This window comes from Tiliqua scincoides, chromosome 4 (genome assembly GCF_035046505.1).
Source record: "Tiliqua scincoides isolate rTilSci1 chromosome 4, rTilSci1.hap2, whole genome shotgun sequence".
Classification (NCBI taxonomy): Eukaryota; Metazoa; Chordata; class Lepidosauria; order Squamata; family Scincidae; genus Tiliqua; species Tiliqua scincoides.
In genome coordinates, this window is record NC_089824.1 from 18983487 (window position 1) to 19011355 (window position 27869).

The 27869-nt window shown below is 43.4% G+C and overlaps 1 protein-coding gene across 1 annotated transcript in view; it reads left to right on the top strand.

Moving 5' to 3' along the window:
• The window catches only part of CSMD3 (CUB and Sushi multiple domains 3), a 710986-nt gene that overhangs the window by 159392 nt on the left and 523725 nt on the right, over positions 1-27869 (top strand). The window contains exon 4 of the mRNA XM_066624387.1: positions 15298-15410. Within this exon, the coding sequence (XP_066480484.1) occupies positions 15298-15410 (113 nt within the window). The remainder of the gene's footprint in view (positions 1-15297; positions 15411-27869) is intronic.

Below are 27869 nucleotides of genomic sequence, written 5' to 3' on the forward strand. Positions count from 1 at the left end.
GCTAGGAAAATGTGTCCAAATGGCTATTCACATCCCTGTCATGTCACAGTATTTTAGGTAACTATTGAGTGGGAGGTAGGAGTTGCACCAGAGGTCAGTGTTTTGCCAAATTCCTGTTATGACCTTGGCCTACTTATGCCCACTTCAAGCTAATTAGCCCCTCCCCTGGCCCAACTCTAGCAGGGTATACACCTACTGCTAAACCCCAGCACCAGCGGGAAGGTGACTAGTAGGTGGCTTGTCTGTAATGTTGCAAGGTCCCTCCTCCCAGTTCTCCAAGCAGTGGTTCATTTAGCACTTCCTCAGCTCTCCACCACTCAGCAGTCTCTGTTTGGTTAGTCCAGTGATTTTCAACCACTGTGCCATGCTACAGTGGGTGTACAGGTGTGCCACTGGAGTTTGGGAGAAGATCATATATTAGAAGGACCGTCAGGGGATGTGAGCCCCAGTCAGCAATGTCAATTGTCAAAAACTGATGGTGTGCCTTGAAAATTTTAGCCCCTTCTCAGTGTGCCAAAAGACGAAAAAGGTTGAAAATCGCTGAGTTAGTCCATCAGTCAGTGTGCCAGCTCACTGTCTGTCTGCCAGACCATCCGTTAGTATGGCAGAAAGTCAATCTGATAAGCCAGCAAGTCTCCTCTCCCTCCTCTACTCGCTCTCCAGCTACAGTCCACAAACTCTCACTGCTCCAGGTGCTGCTTTTATCCCTGTAATGACCTGGCGGCCTCTAGTGGCTGCAGCTGTGCTGCACACCCTTTGCCTAAAGCCCAGGCCTTAACCCTTGTTTCCCAGATTTACCAGAGCAAAGGCCCACAGCTGATACCACATCCTATCTCCTCACAATATCTTCCGCGATTCCAGTACTGTCAGAGACAAGGACAGCAAGTTGCGAGGTCAAGCCAAGAGTCAGAGCCCAGAAATCAGATTGGGAATGTGAGCATGGCCCAGAAAAAGGCCAACTTGTTTAGGAACCTTTTATAGCCCTTACGTGGGCAGCCCAATCCTACCTAACTCCCCACATGGCAATGCAGCAGCACCAGCACCAGCGTTTTTACTGATGTATCATGTGGGGCAGTTTTTGGCCACTGGAGGCCAAAACTTCAGAACTTCAGAACTTCAGCAGCAACTATGGGTCAATTTGGACCTGGACCAGCTTGATCACTGGCACAAGTCTGACATGACCTGATGCAAGGCTCTGGGGTGGGCAGGGAGGAGGCAGGAGGGAGGTGTTCCAGGGCGGGGGGAGGGCAGTCGGTGGGTGGCCCTGGGGGCGGGTAGGCAGGAGGTGTAGGTGCAGGAGATGGAGTTGGGGCCCGGCAGTTATGCCAGGTCCCAACCCCCATTCCCTCCACTCTTCTTGGACCTCAGGAAGTGGCGCAAGTCCGAGGAGACCCATAGGATCCAGGGTGCCTTACCCAGAGGTAAGGGGAAAAGTTTCCCCTTACCTCTGGCTGTGTCACTTTGGGCCCCTATCCTACGCTGGACACAGTGCAAGCCTCTTGGCTTGCCTGTTCCAGCGCAGGATAAGATTGCGCCCTAAGCTACGTAACAGGAATGGACCAGTATCTCTTCTGCAACCTCTGCAATAAGAGTTGTAAAGATTATAGAGATGGGGAAGCATACAACCAGTAGAGGCTGGATAAGTTGTGTTGTGTTGTGATTAGAAAAGTGTCAGGGAAATTGAGTTCATGCACAGATACAAACCCTTAAAATAAAGCATTGTAAAGAAGTCATTTTCTTCTACCTGCTTTTGACAATATCCTACCAAATTTGTAAAAGCAAGATTTTCAATGTCTTTGTGAAAAATGGATTCCAGCATGTCCAGTTGGATAAAGAATCCTGATTTGACATTTGCCACACCATATGGAAGATAGTGCTGGATGAGAATGCCAGCCCAGCACTAGAAGTGTTTCAAAATAGATTGACACAGGCATTGGAAGAACCGAGAGAAATTTGTATCAGCAGATGATGTGTTGATAGTGGGAGAAGGGGAAAATTTACAAAAAGCATGGAAAGATCATGACCAAAATCTAAGAGAATTTCTGAAGAGATGTAGATATAAGAGAGGCTGACTGCATGCCTCTCTGGTGCGCTAGCAATGATTGCGAGGGCTTCCCCCCATTCAGCCGGCAGCAGGTGTTTGCTGCCAGCTGATTGGCTAGTTAGCCAGAAGGTGGCGGGACAGGAGAGCTGCCCAAGTGCATGTGCACCTGGGCAGCTTCAGTCCGTTCCTGGCTCGCGACCCCCACCCACCTGCCCTGTAGCTAGTCTGGGATTAGCTGGTCACTCTCCGAGGGCCGGATAGGAATTTTTAATCACCATCTAAATTGGCCCTTAAGATGGTGGTTTTTCGCCTACCCCAGACTGGCTGTGGAGTGGGTTTGGGTTTCTGATATGCTATTTAATGCCCTGGTCACTGGCGGTAGAAGTGCAGAGTGGGTAGGCAGAAGATCTTCTCTGTGTCCAATCTAAGTCAGCAAGGACAGGGGGTGAACCAGGATTGCTCCCATGATGCCTGACCGGCTCAAGGAGGCAGGCTGGTGAGCCCCTTGTCCGAACTTGGGGGCCTTGCAGGGATGACCTGAAGGCAGAGCAGTTCTGCTGACTTACCCTCTTCAGGCGACGTTGAGAGGCGGGCTTAATAACAATTGAGTTACGCCTGGAGTCGGGTGGACACCCTATGAGACTGGGGGATGAAGACAGCTAGGACTGTTTCCCTCACGTAGAACCCCGCACTTGTGATGGGTTTTGTTTAGCCCTTTAGTTGCCCTGTTGCAATGTTTTTTATTCAATAAAGTGGCCCATTTTTAATTCCATACCTGTTGTTGGCTGTATTTATTCGGGGAATGCATGGTAATATAAAATTGGGAAAACTTAAGCTGAGGGTCACAGATCATATATTGTACATTTATTGACTTCAAAGGGTATGACGGTGATCCAGAAAAAGTAAGGGCTAGTCCAGAGATGCCAAGACCTCAGGAGTCCAGAGGTTTTGAAGATGGTTAACAACTTGGCTAACGGCCAATTCTAACAGGGCCCTACACTGGCAGAACTAGCATTCTGGCAGTGTAAGGCCCTTTATGTTGTTGCAAAGCATGGCACACCATCTAGCACAGCCTGGCCACCACTGCAAGCAACAAGTGACCAGGTCCATCTGCCAGTAAACAGAAAAGAAGATAACACATGGAGATACACCATGGAAGTAGACTGAGCACCAATGTTACAGTTTAATGTGTCAGTGGCAGATTATGTTGCATGACCTATGTTGGAAAGAGACAGGTCTGGAAATGTCCATGTTGTAGGGTCTACAACAGAAAGAGGATATAATCCAATTGAAAGAGGGTTGCTTACTGTACTATTTGGAGTAGAGAAGTTCCATCAGTACACCTATGGGCGTAAAGATGTTCAGATGTTCATAAACCCCTGGAAACTATATGGGACAAGCCATATTCAGGACACCAAAGCTGAGAGAAGGTCCTTCTCACTGAAGAACATGCAAAATTACTACATGTCTGCCTTGGCTCACATCTCACCTCCAGAACACCTAGAAATTTATGTTTTGTTTTAAATGGAAGCTGGAACTCCAGGCTAGCAAATGGGCAAAAGAGTCACCAGGTGAGATGCCTGAAATCTGTGAAAACCCCACCTATCTGGGTAATATGCAAACCTATTTGGGAAAGTCATTTATCTGTTAAAAATCCATTACTAATGAAGACAAGACAGATCAGCCTTGGCATAAGCAGCCATGCTCATGATGATAGTTTTTCTGGTCAAAACAGAAACATGTCCATGGAAAAGAGAAGTCTCCGCCTGCTTATTTATTTGATTCCAACAACCGTGCACGCATCACTTGCTTAGGAATTTACAATTGGACATGCTAAACAAAACTATTTATTGCTTAGGATTTTTCTGAAGATCGTAAAGCAGTATATTTAGAAATGCTGTTCACTAAATTTTAGTTTAGGAAGAGGAGAACATTGTATTTTTATGATCGTGAAGAAAATATCCACACATAAGTAAGGCCCAGCTGTATGCCAGCAAAATATATGTGCCTGTAACCAGTGAATACTTGAAAGATAAGGTGTAGTGTGGTGACCCAAGGCTTAGACCATGGGGAACCAAGTTATGAGCATATAAAGATTCAGTATGCTGCATCCAACTACAGACCATCTAGCTTAGTACTGTCTATGCTGACTGGAAGCTGCTCTCCCACATTTGTTCATGGGTCTTTCAGTCCTACCTGAAGATCCCACAGATAAAACTTGAGGCATTCTGTGTGCAAGATGCGTGCTGAATTATGGCCCTATCCCCCATGGTTTTCTGTTCAGTTCTCACTCCCAACTTCTTGAAAAAAGGTTGGGATAAAAATGAATAATCATTCCGGGGCAAAATAACTTCAGAGTGTCCTTGGTTTTCCTAGCCTTTTCCTGGATTTAACTGCATTCTTTGTTTCAGTCATAACCAGATCGAAAACCCAATCCTATGGGCTCTAGTGCCGGTGGTACGCTTGCACTGCCTGCACTGGGTGTCGCAACCATGCCATAAAGTACGTTTAGAGCACCCGCAGAGGAGGGAGAGCCAGCTCTGGGCCGCAGTGCTGGGAGGAGGGCAAAGCGGAGCCACTGGTGATAGGTAGCGCCGCCAGGTGGCAGTGCAGCTTTTGGGGCAGGGGAAGAGGTTCCAAGGTGGGGGAGGGCAGAATGGGAGAAGGACCAACCCGGGAAGGGAGTGGGACTAGCAGGATTGTATCCCCCGCTTCAGGCTGCAAAACCCAGGTTGCTTCTCTTGTCTGCATTGGCAAAATAGTTGGTGCAGACACAAGGAGACCTCCTACCTGGCCCTGCAGGATGCAGTGGTTGCCATTATGGCACTACTGCACCCGGTGGCTTCAGGGAGTTTAGGATTGGGCTGTGAGTGTGGTTGTACCCCTTCCAGATCAGGGCTACAGTGGAGGGTAAGGTGCTTTTATTCCTTTCCCTGCCATGGTAGCAATCCAGAATGTTTTCTCACATGGCTACCTCCTCCCCGCATGGCAAATAGCAGTGCGATCTGAATTTGCACATGATGGGTTAAAGGCAGCCTGCCTCCAACCCCATTGTGGGCCGGTACCACCAGAGGACCTGATTTGACTGCCATTTAACCTTAAAAAAACAAGAAGCACATGCTTAAAGTAACATCTAGTTTGTATAAGGGCCAAATCCTATCCAACTTTCCAGTGCCAATGCAACCGCAATACAGCCTCAAGGCAAGGGAACAAACGTTCCCTTGCCTTGAAGAGGCAGAATGTAGTGCATACCCTGTTAGCACGACTGCATCAGTGCTGGAAAGTTGAATAGGATTGGGCCCTAAGTCGCTTGGATTTATGATTTACAACCTATAATTTGTGGAATTCACAATCACAAGATGTGATAATAGCCTTTAGCTTATTTGGCTAAAAAAAAAAATAGACAAATTCATGAGGGAATTGTCTATCATTGGCTATTAGCCATCATTAAAAAATGGAACTTCTGTGGACAAGCACTGAGGACAGACTGGGGATCACCATTGCATCCATGTCCTGTTTTTGAATTTCTAGAAGAATCTAGAAGTTCCTGATAGTGGGCCGCTGTGAGATACAGGAAGCTGAACTAGATGGGCCTATGGCCTGATCCAGTGGGGCTGTTCTTATGTTCTTATCTAATTGGCTACTGCTAGAAACAGAAGGTTAGACTAGATAAACCTTTGGGCTGTTCCACTGAAACCATTCCTTAGGTTCTTAGATCACATAGCTGTTTATCTTCTTTATCAAAGGGCAGTAGAAGAGAAGAATCCAACTGCAGAGGAAGATGGATTATGGCAGGATCCCAAAGCATCTGCTAACCATTATGTAGGAGAGTTCTTCCATGGCATACTGTATGTGTCACAAGGTGCATTTGTTGCCATGGTAATCATTTCTGCTTTGTTCTTCGGCAATCCAAACCTTGAAGAAAAGGGTATAGATAAGTTGGCATGTGTGTCAGTACTGTATATTTAACAGTGCAGTGTCTTTCATAAGGAGCTCTTGCGAAAATTTCAGGTGAGGAAGAAAGAAAATGGAGATCTACTCACAGTAGTTAATGTGCAGTTTATCAATGCATTTTTACAAAAAAAAAATTGAAGGGGGTTTGTTGAACCAAAACAAAACTCAACCAACTGTTACTATGGTAGTGATTTAAAAAAATACTTGCAACATGCCTGTAGTATGATATCTAGAAACCATATGGAGTGTCAACTATACTGTCTCTTGGCACTGAGCTATTCAATCCTACCAGGTGCAAAACTGGAAAGCTCCCAGGAAAGAGATGAGCTTTTTTCTCAACAGAGACCACCATCTCTCTCTCTCTCCTTTGCTGGTGAGAATTATGGAAGACACAGAGATTTACTGAAGCTTTTCAGCTTGTTCCAATTTCTTTTTTTTAAATGTGTTTATTAAACCAGTTCAGCATTTAATGCAGATTCTTAGAGAATGTTCCTATTGCTTGTCAGGTGGAGACTGTGGCCTATTTAGATGGACCTAGAATATTACTGAAGCTCTCAGAATTGCAGTTGGTAGAGCATATATTTTCTGTGTAAGTAAACATGCAACACTAATAGCTTCTACTATTCACTCCTCTTGAAAGCCACCAGTACCCCTGCCAGGACGACTGAATGAATTTTAACTTGACTGAGATTTCTGTACTGTGCAGAATATTTCAGTGTGAGGTGCATTCAAAAACACAACCCCCACCGTTTGTCTGTAGGAATGCAGTTCAGAATTCTACCGCATTATTCTACATGTTATATACGAAGGTTTGAGCCGATGGGTCTGGGACCTAGATTTAATGGGTCAATAATCACACACTGTGAAGGCTATTTAAAGTTATATAGCCATTTCCTCATGTGAGATAGCTTACCCACAAAAATTGGATAATTCCCTCCATGCTGCGGCAGATCTTTAAAAAAAATTTGTCTTTTGAATGTTAGCAGAAGTATGGATAAAACATTTCCCACCCCAAAAGCCACCATATCTGAGGACCACACCATGTGGTTGCAGCCAAAGCATATGCACATAAGAGCCATTTTAAAAACACCTTACATGTTGTGGCTGCTGTATGTATGCACATAAACATTGGAAAACAAACACTAGTTATTTGAATTTCTTCTGTAAAATGAGTCTTCATTTTCCCAATTTCCCATTCACAAATCTAACTTGTGGGACAAATTTCACTCCATTTTGCTCCTTCTGTGCCCTGCCCCCATATTTTTCTTTTCTAGTGTTGACACTGCTATACTGAAACCAGTTTGAAAGGATTGTTTTAATTATTACTCAGACAACAACACATCTAACAATTATTTTACTAGCAGTCAATAAAATTGTAAAATGTTCAAATTATGCAGAAGAGTCAATGCCTTATGCTTGACAAAATCAGCCTGTATCTTAGCTATTGCAGTTAGAAGTATCTCAGCATATTATTTTAAGATCATTATTAAAAAGGATAGAATTTGTTTTTGAAGGATGGACCAGATTTCAACATTTAAAATTGAGAATATTCATGAGATATCTCCCACGTGTCCTTGTCAATGGAAGTCAAAATAAATAATGAGGGAAGTCTACCATTGAGTTACTCCCACTGTAGCAACAACATGTTATATGGAATTTTGGACAGCTTACCCTCTAAGACAGCAGATGGCAACATTTGGATGCCAAACGGGAGGAGGTCTTTTCTCAATTGGAGCTTATCAATCTTGGATAAGTAGAACCTCTAGGCCAGGTTTATATTGTAGTAGATATTATCAAAGAATGATGATAATGTGCTTGGGAGGTGTCATATCCTTCTAAGTAAAGACATATAGAAATGGCTGTTTAGTTTTAATCACACAATATAGTGAATTCCTGTCTTCCTCCCAGAGTTCAACAAAATTGAAGGACAAATCCCTGTAACAGCTTGCCTGCTTCATTTGGCTGCTTTTACATGGGAGTTCATTGCATCAAGGCAGAGCACAGTGTACCAAAATATCTGTACTATACACAGAAATTGATCTATACCAGTGTTTCCCAAACTGTGGGTTGGCACCCACCAGTGGATGGCGACCTGATTGTTGGTGGGTCGTGAAACTGGCAAACTCTTAGCTGACAAGAAAAATGTGTTGAGCCCTAAGGAGAATCAAACTGAGCCACACTTGTGTGTTTACACATGAGTATGTGTCTCAGCACCTATCTGAGACCAGGCGAAGGGGAATGCAAGAAAACCAGAATGGTCCCAATCTGATGAAGCTCAACAAATGCTCTCGAAGTTTTTCCCCTTCCCAAAAAAGATAAAAACTGACTTGAGTGGATGGTAAAGTGAAACTTTTTTTCCCTCCTAAGTCTTGTAAAGGTAGGTGGGTCCCAATAGAGTGTCATTTTAGAAAGTGGGTTCCAGTGCTAAAAAGTTTGGGATCCACAGATTTATCAGCTGTGGGTTTCATGTCCTCCTTTGGAGACTTTGGACTTTTCATGGTTGACTGATTTTCTTGGCAATCTACTTCTGCAAGAGGTCAAAAACCTTCTTATGCCTATTTGCATGTATGAGAAAAAGATCATATTTGCATACAGTAGTATATTTCCTCAAACTGTCGGTCAGGAAACCACTAGGTGGGTCGCAAGCCAATTTCAGGTGAATCTCCATTCATTTAAATGTGTAATTTATTTTTAATATATTAGACTTGATGCTACCATGGTATGTGACTGCATTTGGGGAAATGGTAAATATCTGTACTTTTAACTGGCTACTATGTATATACTTTTAACAATGATAGTTAATGGGGCTTACTTTGGGATAAATGTGGACAGAATTACAACTTTGGGATTTTTGAGGAATTATTTTTCAAACAGATCAGCAACTGCTTGGGGGGTTAGGAGGGTTCTTCGTTTTAAATAAATTTTCAAACTTGTAAACTTTTAATTTACTTAGATTAGATTTTGTTGTATAGGGAGATGTAAAAAATTTTCCTGCTCAATGATGTCACTTTCGGCCATGACATCACTTCCAGGTTAACAACATCACTTCCAATGGCTCCCAATAGATTGTCATTCTGAAAAGTGGGGTCCCAGTGCAAAAACGTTCAAGAACAACTGCAGTGAATAGTCTTTTTTGCTAATTAATGACAGACTAATTTCTGCATATTTAAACAATACATGGGGCCCCCATATTCATGGATCCCATATCAGCAGATTCACTTATCTGCAGATTGACTCCAGGCCAATTGACTCTGGAGATGAGGGATGCGCTGCTATCCTCCAGGGATTCCCCAGGCTTCCCAATGCCTTATAAAGCATTAAAAATGTTGCTTCCTGTTTCTCCGTGAAACTGGAAGTTGTGTTTTTTTTAGCTTTAGAGTTCAGTCTGAGCTCGGCAGAGGCTGGGGACAGACGGCCTCTGCTGAACTCAGAGTTCTCTCCAGAGGCAAGGGGAACATCACTTCCCTCACCTCTGGGGGGGTGGACCCCTGGGACCATGTCTGTTTCTGTGGTTTCACATATCTGCAGGGGGTTTCAAAATGGAATCCCCATGGATAAGGGGGCACATTTGTACTAAATTTTTAAAATGAAAATGCTGCTAACATATAGACTTGAGTTTTTTTCGTTTGTATGGTTCTAGTAATAGAACCCTGTGAAGATTATATTCAAAATAGCTTGGTATAGAGTGTTTGAACTAGGTACATTCAGCACAATCCACATTTATATTTTCTAACTTCTGCCATACAAGATTATGGTTGATCATTCTAAATGCATTGTTAAGGTCCAGAAATGCTGCTTACAGATGCCACTGCTGAAGTCTTCGTTTTTATATATATGAACACAAAGTCCAGTCTGTTCAGGGTGAGCTATAAAAATTATTTAGGGCAGGCAGATCTCTTTGTGGATGGCAGAAGGGGATAAAGAAGAACACAAATCACCCGCCCTTTTCTCTTACTTCTATATAATGTATGAACTGTCTCCTAGACAAATTGTAGAATTGCTTTGAATAAGAATTCAATGATATTCTTGGCCTGAAGGAGAAATGATCAAGGTAAGAGTTTGTTTTTACATTTCTAGCTTTAGGATACTATGAATCTTGTTGTGCTAATGTTCTTTTTTGTTTTAAATTAGAAGTATTTAATTTTCATTGTATTCAGTCATAGTGAATAGCAAGTTGCACAGAGAATAATAATTTTGCCTTAAGAACCACTTCTTCAGTCGAAGCTAAAATTAAAATATGGTAAGGGTACTGGTTTAAGCAGGGTACAGATGGAAATGTCTGACTTTTATTGTATTTAACTTGTTAAACAAATCATTGGGAACAATTTTATGGTACAGGAAGTAGCTTGCTCATATATCTGTGAGATCTCAAGATGGCTTTTCTTGATCTCTTTCCTTCCTGTCTCCCATTCCAGAGTTCAGTAAACATGGTGAGGCAATGAGATGTGTGGGGGAAAGGAAGAATCTCTGCAAGACACATGAATATTTTCAAGAGTAAAGTGTATTTGAGGAACATTTGTTTGTAGTTATGTCTATAGCCATAATAATGTTGTCAACGCAGGTTACATCAACACAGACATTTTTACAGCAAATGGATTTATGTCTTTGATATGCATAGCACAGAGACCCATTTGCTTGTTTAAAATGTTTATCCTTTTCAGAAGTTATAGCACATGCATTGCATACTTTCAGGAGTGTGGCTAAAAAGAACAGACTGTGCTCCCTGATCTATGTATGTTCAGTATAGATCTGCAAAAACCTCAGCAACGTAGGACATGTGAAGTATTCTCACTTCACTACAGAAGCTTAGAAAAAACGGAGTCCCTAAATGCATGAGGAGAGGCCTCTGCAAGTGTATTCATATGCACATGGGGGAGTTTGGGCTGCTGGAGGTCTCTTCTGGGTAAGGGGCTGTAGTTGAGACAGTGGTTGAGACAGACAGCCCATGCTTACTCAGGGTCAATTAATATGATGCTAGATTTGCACCAAAATGTGTATGTGAGTTACATTTATGTTCACAGTGGGGTTATTGTAGGAGCACATCCAAATCCTACTTTTTCACTGCATGCAGGTATTTACTCTTCTGCCACTCAGCAACTCACAAGATGTCTTCATGGGTTTGAAGCATCAGGATAAGATCACACAGTGAAGAAGTATGATTCATGAATGCATGAATCCTTTACTTAATGTGATTACTTCACTTACCATTACCTCCCCGACTCCTCTTACCTTACTGCTGCTCAGTGGTCCGTGCAACTGCCAAGTGGCAGAGCTCGGGCACCCACCTGGTGCTTGCCTGGTGGTAAGCCTCACAAACGTGCCTTACGGATTGCGCTCTTCGTCTATGGGCCATTCATATCCATTTCAGCATGACTGCAGGTCTAATGTAACAGGACTTGTGATTTAGATGCAGTTAGAGAAGCAGAGGGTACAGGCTGGAGAATCTGGCCAGCAGCTGTAATGTACCAGATGGGAGTCTGTTGATTCTTTGTGCTTCATAATCTATCCACTGTGCTGGAAGTGTAGTATTCCCACCTACACCATTCATTTGCAGTGGGATCATGACAGCGTGGCAGAAGTCAGGCTGGCAGGTCGGTCTGGTAGCAGCCTACCATGTCAACACTAGGAATAATGCACCTGAGCCTTTTCTTTAGATCTCTGTTATGTTATGAGACCTTCAGTGCCTTGGCACTAGACCTATATCTGGTTGAAGTTGCACAGTGGTTTTCAAATTTTTACCATCAAAGGATAAGTTTCGTATTGATTCATCTGCTAAGGAACACCTGAACATCTCCCACGTCAAAGGATTCTGGGATGCATTCAACAGTCTGTGAGGTTTTAGCATTGACAGGTGTGCAATCTTGTATGAAAGTACATGAGCATTTCAAGAAATACTAGTGTGGATCGAGATTGTAATGCAGGGAGGTGAGTCCACATCCTGAACCATGACCTGTGTTTTCTTCAGGCTGATTGTCAGTCCAAAATCTTGGCAGACCTTGCTAAAACGATCCATGAGCTGCTGGAGATCTTTGGCAGAGTGGGTAGTGACAGCTGCATCGTCAGCAAAGAGGAAGTCACGCAGACATTTCAGCTGGACTTTGGATTTTGCTCTCAGTCTGGAGAGGTTGAAGAGCTTTCCGTCTGATCTGGTCCGGAGATAGATGCCTCCCTGCATTACAATCTCTGCACATGAACTGGAGGTTGTCCATGACTTTGTGTACCTTGGCTCAACGATCTCCGACACTCTTTCTCTCGATACCGAGCTAAACAAGCGCATCGGTAAAGCAGCTACCACGTTTTCCAGACTCACAAAGAGAGTCTGGTCCAACAAGAAGCTGACGGAACATACCAAGATCCAGGTCTACAGAGCTTGCGTCCTGAGTACACTTCTGTACTGCAGCGAGTCATGGACTCTTCGCTCACAACAGGAGAGGAAACTGAGCGCTTTCCACATGCGCTGCCTCCGACGCATCCTCGGCATCACCTGGCAGGACAAAGTTCCAAACAACACAGTCCTGGAACGTGCTGGAATCCCTAGCATGTATTCACTGCTGAAACAGAGACGCCTGCGTTGGCTTGGTCATGTCGTGAGAATGGATGATGGCCGGATCCCAAAGGATCTCCTCTATGGAGAACTTGTGCAAGGAAAGCGCCCTACAGGTAGACCACAGCTGCGATACAAGGACATCTGCAAGAGGGATCTGAAGGCCTTAGGGATGGACCTCAACAAGTGGGAAACCCTGGCCTCTGAGCGGCCCGCTTGGAGGCAGGCTGTGCAGCATGGCCTTTCCCAGTTTGAAGAGACACTTTGCCAACAGTCTGAGGCTAAGAGGCAAAGAAGGAAGGCCCATAGCCAGGGAGACAGACCAGGGACAGACTGCACTTGCTCCCGGTGTGGAAGGGATTGTCACTCCCGAATTGGCCTTTTCAGCCACACTAGACGCTGTGCCAAAACCACCTTTCAGAGCGCGATACCATAGTCTTTCGAGACTGAAGGTTGCCAATACAATAGTGTGGATCTTGTTGAGCCTGACGGGAGTCAGTAACTCTTTCTGGTACTGTTGAGACTTCACTTGTTCCAGCAGTTGCAGTTACCATGACAACTGTAGGTTTCCCTTGTTTATAGTCTTTCCCCACATTTGCACTGAGTAATCTGGCATTATAAACTGGCACATGATTTGTGCATGGATTGAACCCAGTGTTCCCAGATATTTTCAAATCATTCAAATGCAGCCACGTGAGAAGACTCTCAGATATAAACTGATTGATCTAGATTGGATGATTAGGCACATTCATTAACCTATGGAATTCACTGCCACAAGATGCGATATAATCACTAGCTTAGACAACCTTTATTGATATTAGACAAATTCATGGGGGACAATTTTATTCATAGCTCCTACACATGATGGTTACATGATACATCCAGGTTCAGGGGTAGATTTTCAGTTGCTAGGAAGCTGTAGCTGGAGAGGGCTATTTTCTGACATATCCTATAGACTTCCCAGAGACATCTGATTGGTGACTATGAAAAGTAGAAGGCTGAGGGCCCAATCATATCCAATTTTCCAGTACTGGTGCAGCTGTGCCAGCACGGCATGCACTGCACCCTGTGGTGAAAAGGCAGTCACAGAGGCCTCCTTAAGGTATGGGAACATTTGTTCCCTTACCTCAGGGCTCCATAGCTGCTGCACCGGTGCTGGAAAATTGGATAGGATTGGGGTCTGAGCCAGCAAGGGTCTTCTTATGGTCTCATATTCTAAAACTGCTTTTCTATACATACTTACTTGGGAGTAACCCATCAAGAAGTGGAATTCACTTTTGAGTAGTCATGCTTAAGAATGTGCAATTGTGTCCCTAAATTTGAAATGCAAAGGCCAGTTTGCTCAAGTTGCCCATTCCCGACATTTTGAGCCATCACCATAGTATAAAGTAATTTTGATCATATGAGGCCAGTATTGTAGCTGGGGGTGGACGGACAGCATAGTAAGTTCAGCAGGTGTTAAAACTCCCTGTGTAAGCGGCTCCTCCCAGTCACCATCGGAAGCATTCGGGGCAGTGACAGCAACACGCAGGTGCTCACCTAACCATTTGCTGCTCAGTTGCTGTGGCTGCCCCAAATAGCTTTGATAGAGACTGGAAGGAGAGTGCTTAAATGGAGAGTTGCAGTGCCTGCATTACTTATTGTGCCACCCCCCTCTGGCTACGCTACTGTATGAGACTTGCCTTTTTGTTGACCCACCAAACCATATACACACACCAACCAGGTAGGATTGACTGCCTGGTGTTCAAAAAGCAACTTTTTATCTTTTGCAGGACATGGGGCATCTTGTGTAGACCTGAAATACGTCTACAGTGAAAATCAACAGTTTCAGATTTAGAAAAATAGGGAACATTTATAACGTATCATTTTAGAACAGGGCTTTTCAAACTGGGGCCTCGTGATGCCCCAGCCTGTGGGCCCTGGCCTCTACCCCCTTAAGGGACGGGGGCAGCAAGGAGACAGGGTCGAAGCAGCGGCATGATCCCCCGGATTGTGCCGCTCAGGGAGCTGCAGAGGCTTGGCTGCACTTGCCAGAGCCTCCTGCAGCCTCCCAGGGGTGTGGGGAGCCCTGCGCAACTGTCTGCAGGGCTCCCTGAAGCTTCTCAAGTAAAAGTGGAGCGATTGCGCTCCACTTCCAGTTCAGTGGAGGCAGGGCGCGATCATTCCACTTTCACTTCTAAAGCATCGGGGAGCCCTGCAGACACTCGCACAAGGCTCTCCGCACCCCCGAGAGGCTGGAGGAGGCTCTGGTATATGCAGCCAAGCTCCTGCAGCCCCTGAGCAGCGCTATCCTGGGGATTGTGACGCTGCCTCCCCTCCGCCCCGACAAGAACTTAGAGCGGTTTTCAAACTCCCGGAGAGTTTGAAAACCGCTGTTTTAGAAGAAGGAAAAAAGCCCACTGAAAACTACCCTGACCTACCCTGCAGTAGTAGCATAATTGCTATTATAGTTTAGGGGAGCATAGCCTTTCCTAAACATTTTAATTGAAATGAACATTTGCACAGCTAGTTCATATTTACTTCAGTTCCTAGGTCTCGTCAGAAAAATCTCATATCTTTGCATGACTAAAATGTAAAAAAGCTCATAACTTTGCACAACTCCTTAATGAGTATTCAGATATTACTCAGAAACGTAAATGCTGAATAGTTTACTATTTTATGCACCTTTCAGGGTCAAGAGAGTGTGATAGAGTCTGATTTATTATTTTATTTAAAAAAAACAAAGCACCTAAGGATTTTTTTGTTTTGTTTTTAGGTTAACAGGATTTCATCTTCCTCCACCTGTGACCAGTACAAAATCTGTATTTTCACTACGCTTAACCAGTGACTTTGCAGTGAGTGCCCATGGATTTAAAGTATATTATGAAGGTAAGCTAATATAATGAAGGTACATCCTACAGCTGTACCTAACAGTCTTCACCATTGTTTCAACACTGTTCAATATGACTGTTTCTCTGGCTTTTGTTATGCAATGTGTGTTTCCCCCTCCCTGCTGTCTCTTTCTTCCAGGATTAGTCATGTTGATGATGCTACCCAATGGGATTATGGCACAACACACCATAGCAAATCACAGGGCTGGCTTTAAGCCAGTTGGACCAATTGCTCCCAGTTGGGCCCCATGGCTAAGGGGGCCCCATGCTAGGGTAATCTAGTCTTGTCAATTACACACACAACACATTGGAATGGCACCTAACACCACAATGTGGGTTTTATTGAGAAGAACAACTTTAGTTTTCTTCTGAGTTCTTAAAAAGACAGTAGTGTTTACTGATACTGTTTATATTTTGATTGTTTTTTTCTGTCCTTGAGTTACATAATATGTTAGTTAATTAGAGAACAGTGCAAGAATTTATTCTTCAGACCTTGTTTGTGAACTTGGGACCCCCACAAAAAAATGCATCCTAAGGCCAGCAGCTCCTAAGGCCATCCCCTGGCAAATCAGATGTAATTAAGCAAAGGTACCAGTGAGGGCAAATGCTGGCAATTGACTGGAAGGACAAAGTAGGGCACTGCTTCCTGGATTAGGCATGATGAGAGCAATCCCACCCAGTTGGAGGTGATGCAGTAGTCATAATACTATACACCAATCACTTCGATTGGGATACTTGATTAGCTGCTGAAATTCTCCTTGTTTCTGAATTAGTCACAAGGGTATTCTTTGTTCCCTTGGTGGTGGCTGCTTCCTGGATCGATCACATGGGTGATCCCACCAATCAGAAGCCCTGCAGTGAACATGATGTGGTGGACACGACTGCACAGTGCTCAATCTGAGCAAGCAATTGAAAGTGAAAATCAGTTATAGTAACAGAAATGATTAGGAGAACATGTTTATAAATGTGTTAAATACAGAGAGGGTGCATTTTTGCTTCCTGACACTGCTGGAAAACGTCACAAAAAAAAAACCTCTCTGGGTGATTCCAGCTTCCTCATGATACCCACTGTTTTGATAATATGGTTTAAAAGCTTTGTAATCTGTCTACCATAACATAGAGTATTCTAGGCAATTACGTAGAAATGGATTTACGGACAAATGTTAAATATTAGCATGCTAGGGAACCTATCAAGTTGACATCTGCTGTGATTTATAATCTATTTCTGTGCTGAATGACCTAGCAGGCTGCAACTTGATGAACACTTTGTGCTCACTCTCAATGTTTGAATGACTACCCTGTTTGACATCATGAGGAACTTTTTCCCACTGAGGTTGGGACTTGACCGGATAACATTGGTTGTCAAAGGCCAGTGTCGGGTCGGAGATTTGTGTGTATTTTGTCTCTTAACTAGGTCATAGCTGTTTTTGTTTGTGCTTTCCATTCCAGAGGGTGTTCTGTGATTGTTTTGTTGAGCATTTAATTTTAAACACAGAACTTGTTGCAGTTGTATAGGATCCCAGATATTCTAAAGCAATTCTGTACACTTTTGTTAATCTCATCAGGTGCGCTGCCTGCATTCTAGTCTTCTGCTTATGTAATTATGTATTCTTCCAAGAGCTGTCTCCCCCCCCCCAAAAAAAAAAAAATCCTTCTCTGCTTGTGTTCTCATATGCATTGTTATGTTCTATTGTTAATGATGGTTTAATTATTTCACCATGTCCTCAAATTACAGAGGGTAGTCAGTGTGCTATCCTATTGTCACATATTCTTATGGGGGGGGGAGACAGAATATTGGCATTGTCCCCACTGTGCAGTTTTAATTTTCATTTAAAATAGTCATTAAATCATATGTAGACGGATGATTCTGATATTCCACCCCATGCAATTAAAAGGCAGTGAGATAGCCCATGTTGGGGTATGCACAACATGCATACAAATATGTCCGATTGTGTGTTTAGGTGGGCAGATCAGGTGGCAGATCCAGTGTGGTGTTGGAACCTGCAAGGGAGGGAAGCAAAACAAACCAGCAAGGAAACAAACACACTTGCACAAAATGGGGATTTTGTTCTCCAAGAAAGTTCTGCTAACTGAGGTGAGAGATGAATCAAATGAAGAAAGTAAAGCCAGAGGAAAACAAATGCAGCATGATTGGTTTTTTGCCTCCAAAATGAGAAGATCTAGGAAAGGGCTGCCACGCTCACCTCCTCCAAGAATTTGACACTCATGCAGCTGGCATACAAGCTCCTATGGAGAGGAGTTAGAGAGGGAAGACCCTATGAACTGAGAGTCAGGTCAGGGAGGGAGGGAGGATCTGTTTGCTTGTGTGAGACAAGTTGCCATCCTGGGGGAGAGAAAGAACTCTGCAAGCAGCTGCATAGGGGAAAAGGAGGAAGGTGACAATGGCCAGGTGCACCCAACAGACATAATATCATTTTGTATCAACTGCACTGATACTGCCACTCTTGACCCAGCATTGCTCAACTGATTTGCTCAGACGTGCACAAAGCTGCCAGTACAGCAGCTTTAACTTGATGAACACTTCCAGACTGCAACCCTGATCTCAGTGATGCTTCTATTGACATGTACCCTCTCTCCTCAGTCCATTAATCTGACCCCACCTCAATAAGACTGCGAAAACATTGATTTTCCTTTCCAATCAGAACTAATGACCACTTGTGCCCAATCTTAATGGGCACTTAGGGTGGAGGAACTCCTGGTCCACCACTATAAGTGCTGCAGGAGTGTCTTAAGAAACATGCCTCTGCTGTGTGCTTCAGGGCCACTGGCACAGACGGAGGCCCCATATGTGTGGCAGTAGCTCCCAGACACTGGTCAGGAGCAGGAAAAGTGATGGAGGGGGTGGTTCAAGAGTGGGGAAGCAGTGGGCATTTTGAGGGCAGAGGGGGATGGATCCCAATGTCAGCAAAGCACATTGGAATTCTATTCCTGTTTTCCCAGCCCAACAAAATAGCTGACAGTGGTCCAAGGAGACCCACAGATAGCCAAGTGGCCTACAGTGTGGTAAATATTCACTTACCTTGCCCAGGCTTTCTGATGCTTCATCTTCACCATTGCATGCAGCACATGCTCCATCAGCATGGCTGCATAGCGATCAATGGTGGAAGACAGGATTGGGCATTTAGGCCCAAATCCTAACCAACTTTCCAGTACTGAAATAGCTGTGCCAATTGGGCATGTGCTGCATCCTGCAGGTGGGTGGCAGTCATGGAGACCTTCTCAAGGTAAGGGAATGTTTGTTCCAGTACCTCAAAGCTGCATTTCCCTTACCTTGGTGCTTGAAAGTTGGTTAGGATTGTGCCCTTATTCTGAGAAACATCAACCTGAAAGCATACCAGGAAAAAAAAGCAAACTACTTAGAGCTTTTATTGTGTGGAAACTTGAGGGAAAAACAAAAAGCTCACAAAAGCCCCCAAAGTGTCTTGCCTGCCTCCTATTTACTTCTATGGGAGGTAAGAGGTATGAGGTCTGCCTCTGCAGTGTGGGAGTTTGTTGACCCCTCTCTTGAGAGAGTAGTTAAGCAGTCACAAGCCACTGTTTTGACAAACTCTTTGACATGTAGTTAGCTTTAGAATCCAATGGAAATGAATTCCACTTTGACTTCTTTTTTTCCTCTTGTAGTCCAGTGATAGCGCAACGTGGCTTCCTCAGCATGGTTCTGTTCAAGAGAGATACTGCTGTTCTGAACGGCAGCAAAAAACAGCCTTTAGCACACAGCAGGGGCCGTGCTGAACCTAGTTTTGTTTGAGTTGCATGATGTTCTATTTGTTTGCATAATAAACAGGTAAACATGGCCGAAATGCTATTTCACTTAAGATCATGCAATTCACATAAGAATTTCACAATCTTGTAAAGGGGTAGAATCAGTGAGCTACTGTGTAGCTGAGTCTTGTTCCCCAGGCAAACGTTACGACTTGAAACAAAGCATTAATACAGCATGCCCCCCCCAAAAAAAACCCACATTATACCACACCAAAACACACTGTAGGATTCCAGTGACACCATCTGTTTATTTAGAGTAATTGTTCAGACATTGGCAGGGGATGCATGAAATCCCCCCGGAGAATTTCGTGAGCCTTATCAAAGCTCTTGATTTCTCTTGAAATTCCTGAGCTGTTTCACCTGAGGAGAACCCTTCCTCAGCTCTCCAACTTGTCCTGAATTTCATTTTAGGTGAAATTTCAGTGCAGGCTCTCATTGGTAGCAAACCTTGGGGAAAGTTGCACACAATTCTGATTGAAGAATCACTCATTTACATTATGGAATTCACCACCACAGAAATACTGGCAGTTGCTAGCTCTTGACAAATCCAAGGCCTTTATCAATAGCTATGAGCCATGAGAGTTAAATTGAACCTCTATGCACTGTTCCAATGATTACCAGAAGTAAGGGACAAAATAGCAGGGCATCAATGACATGCTCTGGTTTTGAGCTTCTCAGCTTCCAGAAGTAGCCCTCTGACTTCCGCTAAAAGCAAAAAGTTAGACTAGATGAGGAATCTGTTTGATCATGCAGGCAGTTCTGATGTTCTTAAGTAAAATATCTGAAGGGGCTCAGAATGCATATAATTCCGAACTGTCATACAAGAAAAGAATGAGGAGAAAGTCTCATTTATTTGTTATTTATAGTGCTTTTTAGGCCTGGCAGGTATGTAGCAGATATTACTGTGCTATTTTCATTGATCCTAGAAGGACTTGAAATAGAAAATCAGGAGCTGGGAGGATTTGTGGCATGCTTGCTGTCAGAATTCTAGGCCACTCGTAAAAGTCCATAGCTACTTATAAGGATACAGGGCAATGCATAAGTCTTTTTGAATGTTTCTAAATCAAACAGTGTATGAACAAATGAGTTACCAACTTTCAGTAAGCCAGTATGTTTCCCATGGGGATTTCACACATCTCTAGTCCTTAGTGTTTCAAGCGGATCCTCTTGTTGTAGGAGTGCTACAACAATTCTGAAGGGGATACACAAGAATGCTTTAATATCTGTTTTGCATGTTAGAGCCCCAGGTTTAGTACCTGACACCTCAAGTTGTGTTAGGAAGTCTGAAAAAGACATCTGTTAGTCTTAGGAGAGCTACTACCAGTGCTGATAGTCCATGTTAACGAATAGACCAACTTTTTAAAAATGGCTTGGATTCCATTGCTCCTGCACATATTTCTAAAGTGAAGAGAAGGAGGTTGACACTTATGGAGGCTTACACTTACACTCCTTCCAAGGGCAGAAGGGGTTTTGTCGCAAGTACAAACCTTCTGATCATTAAAGGAGCTTTCAGACGGTAAATTGGGTTTTTAACCAGTGTAAGGAATGTCCATATGTCAAGGACTGTTTAGAGCAGAGAATGAAAGCATTAAAACAGTACAAGGGTGGGGCCTGACTTTCTAGAACATCTGTAGAAGAATTATTAGTAGGAGATGAGTTTTACATACTGCCTCTAAAATTCTGCAGTACCCTTTATACAATAATGTTATGAAGGATCTGCAGCTGATGTAGTGAATTACTGAAGTATGTAGAGCAAAGAATATTACTGTAATTAAAATGTACCAGGATTTGGTTCCCAGCTATAATTTTTGTAGCTTGCAAGTTAAAAAAATATCAGAACAGGTGGAACCGTAGAACTGTCTTTAGGCTGCCTGTTAGAATTCAGGAATCTAATTAAATAGAAAAGGCAAGTTTAAAACGATAGCAAGTCTGTCTCATGCACTATGTATGAACAACCTTGAGTTAATATTTTAGGCAAGATTCTTGCATGATAAACCGAACACTCATATATGATGTTAACCTAAAGTAGTTGTTGCATTTCGGTATTCTAGCACATGATCAAGATTGCAAACATTCTTCACATGCAACGATGAACGCACATAGAGAGTGGAATGAGGTAACACCTGATGATTTCATCCCTACCATCTACTCTCATTTAGTGTATCTTTGAAAAATTCAGTTGTGGACCTGCCATAGATGGGGCAAAAGCATGAGCCTCTAGGAACCCATGGAAGCCTCTCTGAGGCTCCCAATAGGATCGGAAACTATGCTTCAGGTTTTCCAGAAGCGCAGTTTATATGCATCCCTGGGTTGTGTGAGGCTCCATGAACCTCAGGTGAATGGGAGGGAGGATTTTCATCTGGGAGGGAGGGCAACAGCCTGCGGGGGGGGGGCACCATCGTGGACCTTTGCCCCAGGCGCAGGGCTGGGGAGGTCCGCCACTGGAAAAATTCATGGTTATACAGACTGAATGTGCGTAGACCCTCCAAGGAATCAGGAATGCTGGAAGAGACAGCAGCCCTGCTTGTACACTCAGAGTTTTTCATATAGAGCTTATTTATTAGACTCTTCCATAAGTTATGCAGGATATATCTAGGATGTGGAAGTGAAGACAGCAGGTGTAAACATGAGGTGTGAACGTGAGGGACAGCAGCTGTGAACATGTGACTATTGTAATTTTAAATAAAATTATGTTAAGTCAAGATCTTTGGCTCACCCCAGTTTCTTCTACCACTCAGGAGCATTTTTTTTTTTTTTAAAAGGAGAATTCTGTAGAATTAACTTCATCCTTGTACTTCTGCAGACAGGTCTGTTCTTTTGGTAACAGATCAATCATGGAATCAAAATACTTCCTTGGTGTTTCTTCAAGAATATTTTGTTTTTTATTTTTTCACTTTGGAAGCATATGCAGAATGGCACTAGCAGCGGACATGAAACTAGATGAAAAAGGCTCAACTTCAGAGTCATAAGATTACTAATGTGGGTGGAAAACATAAGTGGTGTTCTTATGAAGCAGCTGTAGGCAAAGCTCCATTCATGGTTTCCTACTGGATTGGCATGTGTTAAAGGGAATACCATTCATCTGTACACTTGGCACTCATCCAAAAAAAAATCCAACAGACCTCATGTTACATATTGTAGCCAAAAATTAATTCAGCTAAGCTGCTTATCTGAGATCCCCACTATGGATGCAGTTGTTCAAATATTATTGATATTACTTCCAATAGTTCTTATTTTTTCCTCGTTTTTTAAGGAAATGCTACATTAAAAAAAGTATTTGGTTGGCAACCTTCAGTCTCGAAAGACTATGGTATAAGGAAACACAAATAGTCATTAAAAAAAAAAATAACCCCATCCTTTGATTGATGTGATTTGTTTCCTAGATGTAGAAATTAAGAAGATTTGGAATATTATGGCCATTATTGTAATACAGATGACTATCTATGATCTACAAACACTTAATGGTTCCTGTCATGTGGGGAGGTTAGTCCAATGATGCCAAAGCAATTAAAAGATGACTGGGGCAGAGGCTTCCTCCCATTGCACTGAAAGCCAGGTTGCATTTAATGAAAGAATTGACAACAATGGGAAGAGTTAGCTCATTTTATGGAAGCAGTCTGATGATGTAGTCCTGGGACAATCCCATGTTTATTTATCTGCTTGCAGACAGGGAGGGATATCATTTTGGGTAAAAGATACAGCATTTAAATAGCAGTATTCAATTTCAAAGTACAATGCCAGAAATTGGAATTTTCATCCTGAATATGACATTTTACTCAAAATTCAGATGGTGAATTCATTAGACTTGTTGGCATCCTCCGATTGTTCTGATTTTGGCAGATTTCAAACTTGAAATTTCATGATCTGTCATGTGTCAAAATGCTTTAAAAAAATGCTGTTGTATCCTGCCAGCCATCTAATACCCCTTGAAAATCACCAGCAGAAGCAACATCCTGCCATTTTAAAGTGGTACACGCTGGTCACAGGTGCCATTCTGAAGGACCCTGCAGCCTTCAAAAGGTCTCTGCACGGCAGGTAATGAGAACAAAGGCACATATAATGATAGAAGCTATCAGATAATGATAGAAGCTAGCAATTCAGCCCCTTGCAGATAAGCAAATTTGCATGTAAAGAGAACTGACTGTAATTTATTTTACATCTTGCATGGCACCTCATAGATTTATGCCACAAGTCTGACATGCAAGAGATTGCAGTCTTTTAACCCTGTTCCCACCTCAGGGCCCAATCCTATCCAACTTTCCAGTGCTGATACAGCTGTGTCAATGGGACCTACACTGTAACTTGCACTGGAGGAGCTGTCCCAGAGGCCTCCTCAAGGTAAAGGAATGATTGTTCTTTCATCTTGGGGTTACATTGCAGCTTTATGCGTGCTGGAAAGTTGGAAAAGATTGGGCCCTCATTGTCTTCCTTTCTGTAGACAAATTGAGAGAGAGAGAGAGAGAGAGAACACGGCTGCAGGCAAAAAGCTTTATGTTTTGCAGCACATGTAAATTCTGTTAAATCCTGGCTTGAGCTGTACTCAAGGGTATAGAGTGTATTTTCTTCTCAGTGTTGTTTGGTATAGAATGTTCTTTTCTGATACCCCTCATACTGTTGCCAATTGCATTGGTGCCTACCCAGGAGACTCTGGTACAAGCATATTGAACATTAAACAATGGTGTTTAATGTTTTATACTCTCCGTGTTTTCTAAATAATGTGTCGGAAGCAAATCCACAATGTGTTGCTATCCCACATGAAGCCATGACTAATATTATAATATCAAAAATGTAGGGCTTAGCAGCAGATGTTTCTTCTGAAGATTTCTAACAAATCTGCCCAAGAGTCTTTAATTGTGATAGCTGTGTACCAAAAAAAAGGAAGCATTCCTGCTTCTTCGCCCCAGGTCTCAGCAGGATGTTAGAATGGAGGTAGAATAATTTGCAGCATTGGAAGAGAGACGGAACCTAACATCCATCTCGGGGCTGAGTGTAGTCTCCAGCCTGCAGGCCTGTTAGAGGGCAAAAAGAGGCACCTATTGCCCTTCAAAAGCCCTCTTATGCAATGGTTCAGCACCCATTCACCCACACAAGTCTCAGTGTAGAGTTAGCTGACTTCTATATGAACCATTTTCCCCCATTTTATCCATACAGGCTTGAGGTGTGAAGGATTGTCACCTATCCTGCAATGTGAATTGGTTGTTGTGTTTTTTTTTTTTTTTTTTTTTTTTGCATTTATTTGGTGGTGCTTGTAGTGTAGTAGGACTAGTATTAGTAGTGTGACCCCTTGGTCACAACTAGCAGGTCAGTGTGGGTATGAATAGATGAAATGTAGTTGGGAATATAGAACCATGTATTGCTGAGCATCCACAGGCATAGATGGTGAAAGGGGGATTTCCATCAAATACCCTCTCACGGCTTTGGGACCCAGGCTTAGCTGGGAATAGAGCCTTCTTTGTTGGATTGCCTACCTTATCCCTTCAAAGTTCTGGGAGTGGTGATTTAGGCAAAATCTCTCTCACCACACGGGACGATGTGGCAGTGAGGAACCCGGAGCAGTATGCTGACTGGTCCAGGATTCCAAGCACAAATTGCTTGCCCGAGAAGAAAATGTTTGAGAAACCTGAGAATACTACCTACAACGTAGGTATGTTTATTACATTTCAGATCACTAAATATACTGTGTCCATAATTTAATCCAGACACAAAATAATCAATTTTTTTTATTCAGAAAATATAATTGAAATATTTTTGTCATTCAATTCTAATCTCAGTTCACTTAAAGGGATGTTCTGTTGTATCTGCATCAGGGGTGAATTCAGGGGGGCATGGATGCATGCCCCCCCCCCCAAACTGTCATACCAGTGGGGAAAGGCGCCTTCTTGGATGGGAGCAAAGTCGGACTCCAGGGGAATGCCCACTGGGTTGGGTGTCAGTAGCGAGATCATGCCTCGCCAGGAGCCCAGGTCTATCCTCATGAGGGCAGAGGGCTTCAGAGGGCAAAATCCGAATGGGAGCCCAGATATACCTGGTAGGTATATCTGGGCTCCAAGTCTGGTTGGGAGCCCAGGTCTATCTGCCCAGCAAACCTTAGCCACAGAGTTCAAAGGGGAGCCCTGGTCTACCTGCCTGGTTGACCTGAGCTCTGGAGTTAAGGTAGTGCTGATTCCCTCCCCGAACACTGAATCTACCTCTGATCTGTATCAGATACAACCATCAATTTCAAGGGCAAAATTGTCACTGAAATTCCTCTGAAGGTGAAATTCAAAGGAGAGAAAGAGCAATATATAAGTGAAGTGTAAAGAGATTTAAGAAGCCTAGTAACATTTCTCAGGAGTCAACTGAACATCCCTTAAGGCCATTTGGATATAGTGATGTGTGAGACTGTGGTAATGGTGCAAGCTGCAACCGTAACATCCATTAATTTCGCACCTGCCATGAGATCTCCTACTGGGACCAGTACAAGCATGCACTCCGTTCAGTACCAAAACATTTCTATAACGGTCTAATATCACCCTAAATCATTTTCAGTGTGTTCTGATGTCAATACAATATTGACAGCCCAATCTTACTCCCCCCCCCTTGCTGGTGCAGTTGCACCAAAAAGGTGTGCACTGTATCCAGCATGTAGGGTGGGGGCAGACATTGGGAGTCTTTGGAAGAGAAAGGGGAAATCCCCTTACCCCTCCATGAGCCTCCTGCCCTGCCATAGGTCTCGGACCTGGCCCAGATTTTGCTGGCACAAGTCTGAGGAGAGAAAAGGGGTGGGGAGGCTGCTGCCGGAGGGGATAGGATCCTGCTTGTGCCATCGCCACCAAATCCACCCCTCCCACAGCCTCCCCACTCCAGTTCCTCCCCCACCCCTCCCATCTCCCCCACTTTCTTACCTGCCCCAACAGGTGGCTAGCAATTTGGTGACAAGTGTGGGAGGGTTCTGGCTTTCCCATCTGCACTCTGGCAGCTTGCTACTCAGCGCACTGCTGGAGCATGCTTTACAGCAGCCATCACTTGTGGAACGCATAGTCTAGCAGCGGGGCATTGGATTGGGCTTTGAGCCTTTCTAATTGAGTCCTAACGTCATGTGTTAAAGAAATAAGTAGATGGAGGGGGTGTTTAGAGTGAGATTAGTGATGGAGCAGTTAAGCGCATCCAGGGAAAATAAGAAAAGAACAGGAGTTGGACAACATGTTTTCAGCCCGATTTGCAGAACTTATCCTCAATGTTTTGAATGCCTATCAGTAATATGAAATAGCAGTAAAATACCCAGATGCCATTGTTCCTACAGTATCACTTTTCTGTCCTGACCTTCTATCCTATGGATTCAGCTGCCATGCAGTGAGATAAAAAGATGTTGCTATACAACATCGGGCCTTATCCAACTAATCAGAGATATCCCAATTGTCCTGCTGTCAATTGCATCTCAAACATCTTCTAAGAAGTTTAGAACAGAATTAATGGGGTAGTTCCGTGTTACATTATCCTCACAAGAACTCTGTGAGGTGCATTAGGCAGCTAGTGATGGCTCAATGTGTATCTTATGGCTGAATGGGAATTTAAATATATGGATCCTAATGTCTATTCAATGCTTCATACACTACACCATTGGTTCCCAAAGTGGTGGGTCACAACCCACCACAGGAACCAAAAGTGCACCATTCCCCCTTAAGTGTCCCAGGAACGGGTACTTTGATTGTACTTCAGCGATTGCGGCATTGTGGGGATGCAGGGGCATTTAAACATAACTAGGGGAGGGTCATGAAACCTCCCAGAGGGTTGTGGAGGCTCGCAGCCCCCTCTATGAGCCACTCTACTGCAGCAGTGAGTGCCAATTGCCGATCAGAGCTCACTAATTGGAGCACTGATGTCCATCACAATGAGACGCTATTTCTATGCACATGTACATATATGCCCAAAATGGTAGTTTCCTCCTGTTTAATTGCTTTTCAGCTAATTGGACACACAAACCTGGGTACCTGCCCATAACCTGCAAAACCCAGAGATATTTTCTTCTCTATGATTGATAGTAAAACGTGTCGGCTATCTTCTCATTAGCCAGGAACACTAAGATTCTACTGTGACATTCTTCCTTGCCAAAACCAAATGCTCAAATAATGCACGACCCTTACAGAGCAGGGCCATTGGACAGAATTGTGAAGCAAATCAAAGAACTGATTTCATGGCTTGAGGCATAATGTCCTCCCAAGCCATTAGCTCATAAGTGACAACATGATAGATCTGATGAGTTTGTAACATTATACAGAGAATCAAAGGTGAAGAAAATGAAGAAACATACATAAAATGTCAGCTTATTTTCTAAACATTCTTTTCCTTTTGTGGAACACTTGCTCTAAGGCATACATTATCCTGGTGGCACAGTTACCTCTGGGAAACAGGCCATGTAGTTAACTGCTTGAATAAAGGAGAATCCCACATTGTCTGGCCAAGTTGAACTTAGCTATCAAATTATTTAGTTTTTAGGAGACTGTACTGGTGTGATTAAAATTGGCCTTGACCACATGGGTGCAATTTCACACATCATCACATTTCCAGTAGCAGCCATGTGTCCAATGAACATATTAATAAGGCACTAAATAGGGATTCACAAACACCCCTCAGATCAATCTAAGTGGGCTCAAGCGATCATGAAGTTCTATGAAAAATCCATGGGATCGCTCAG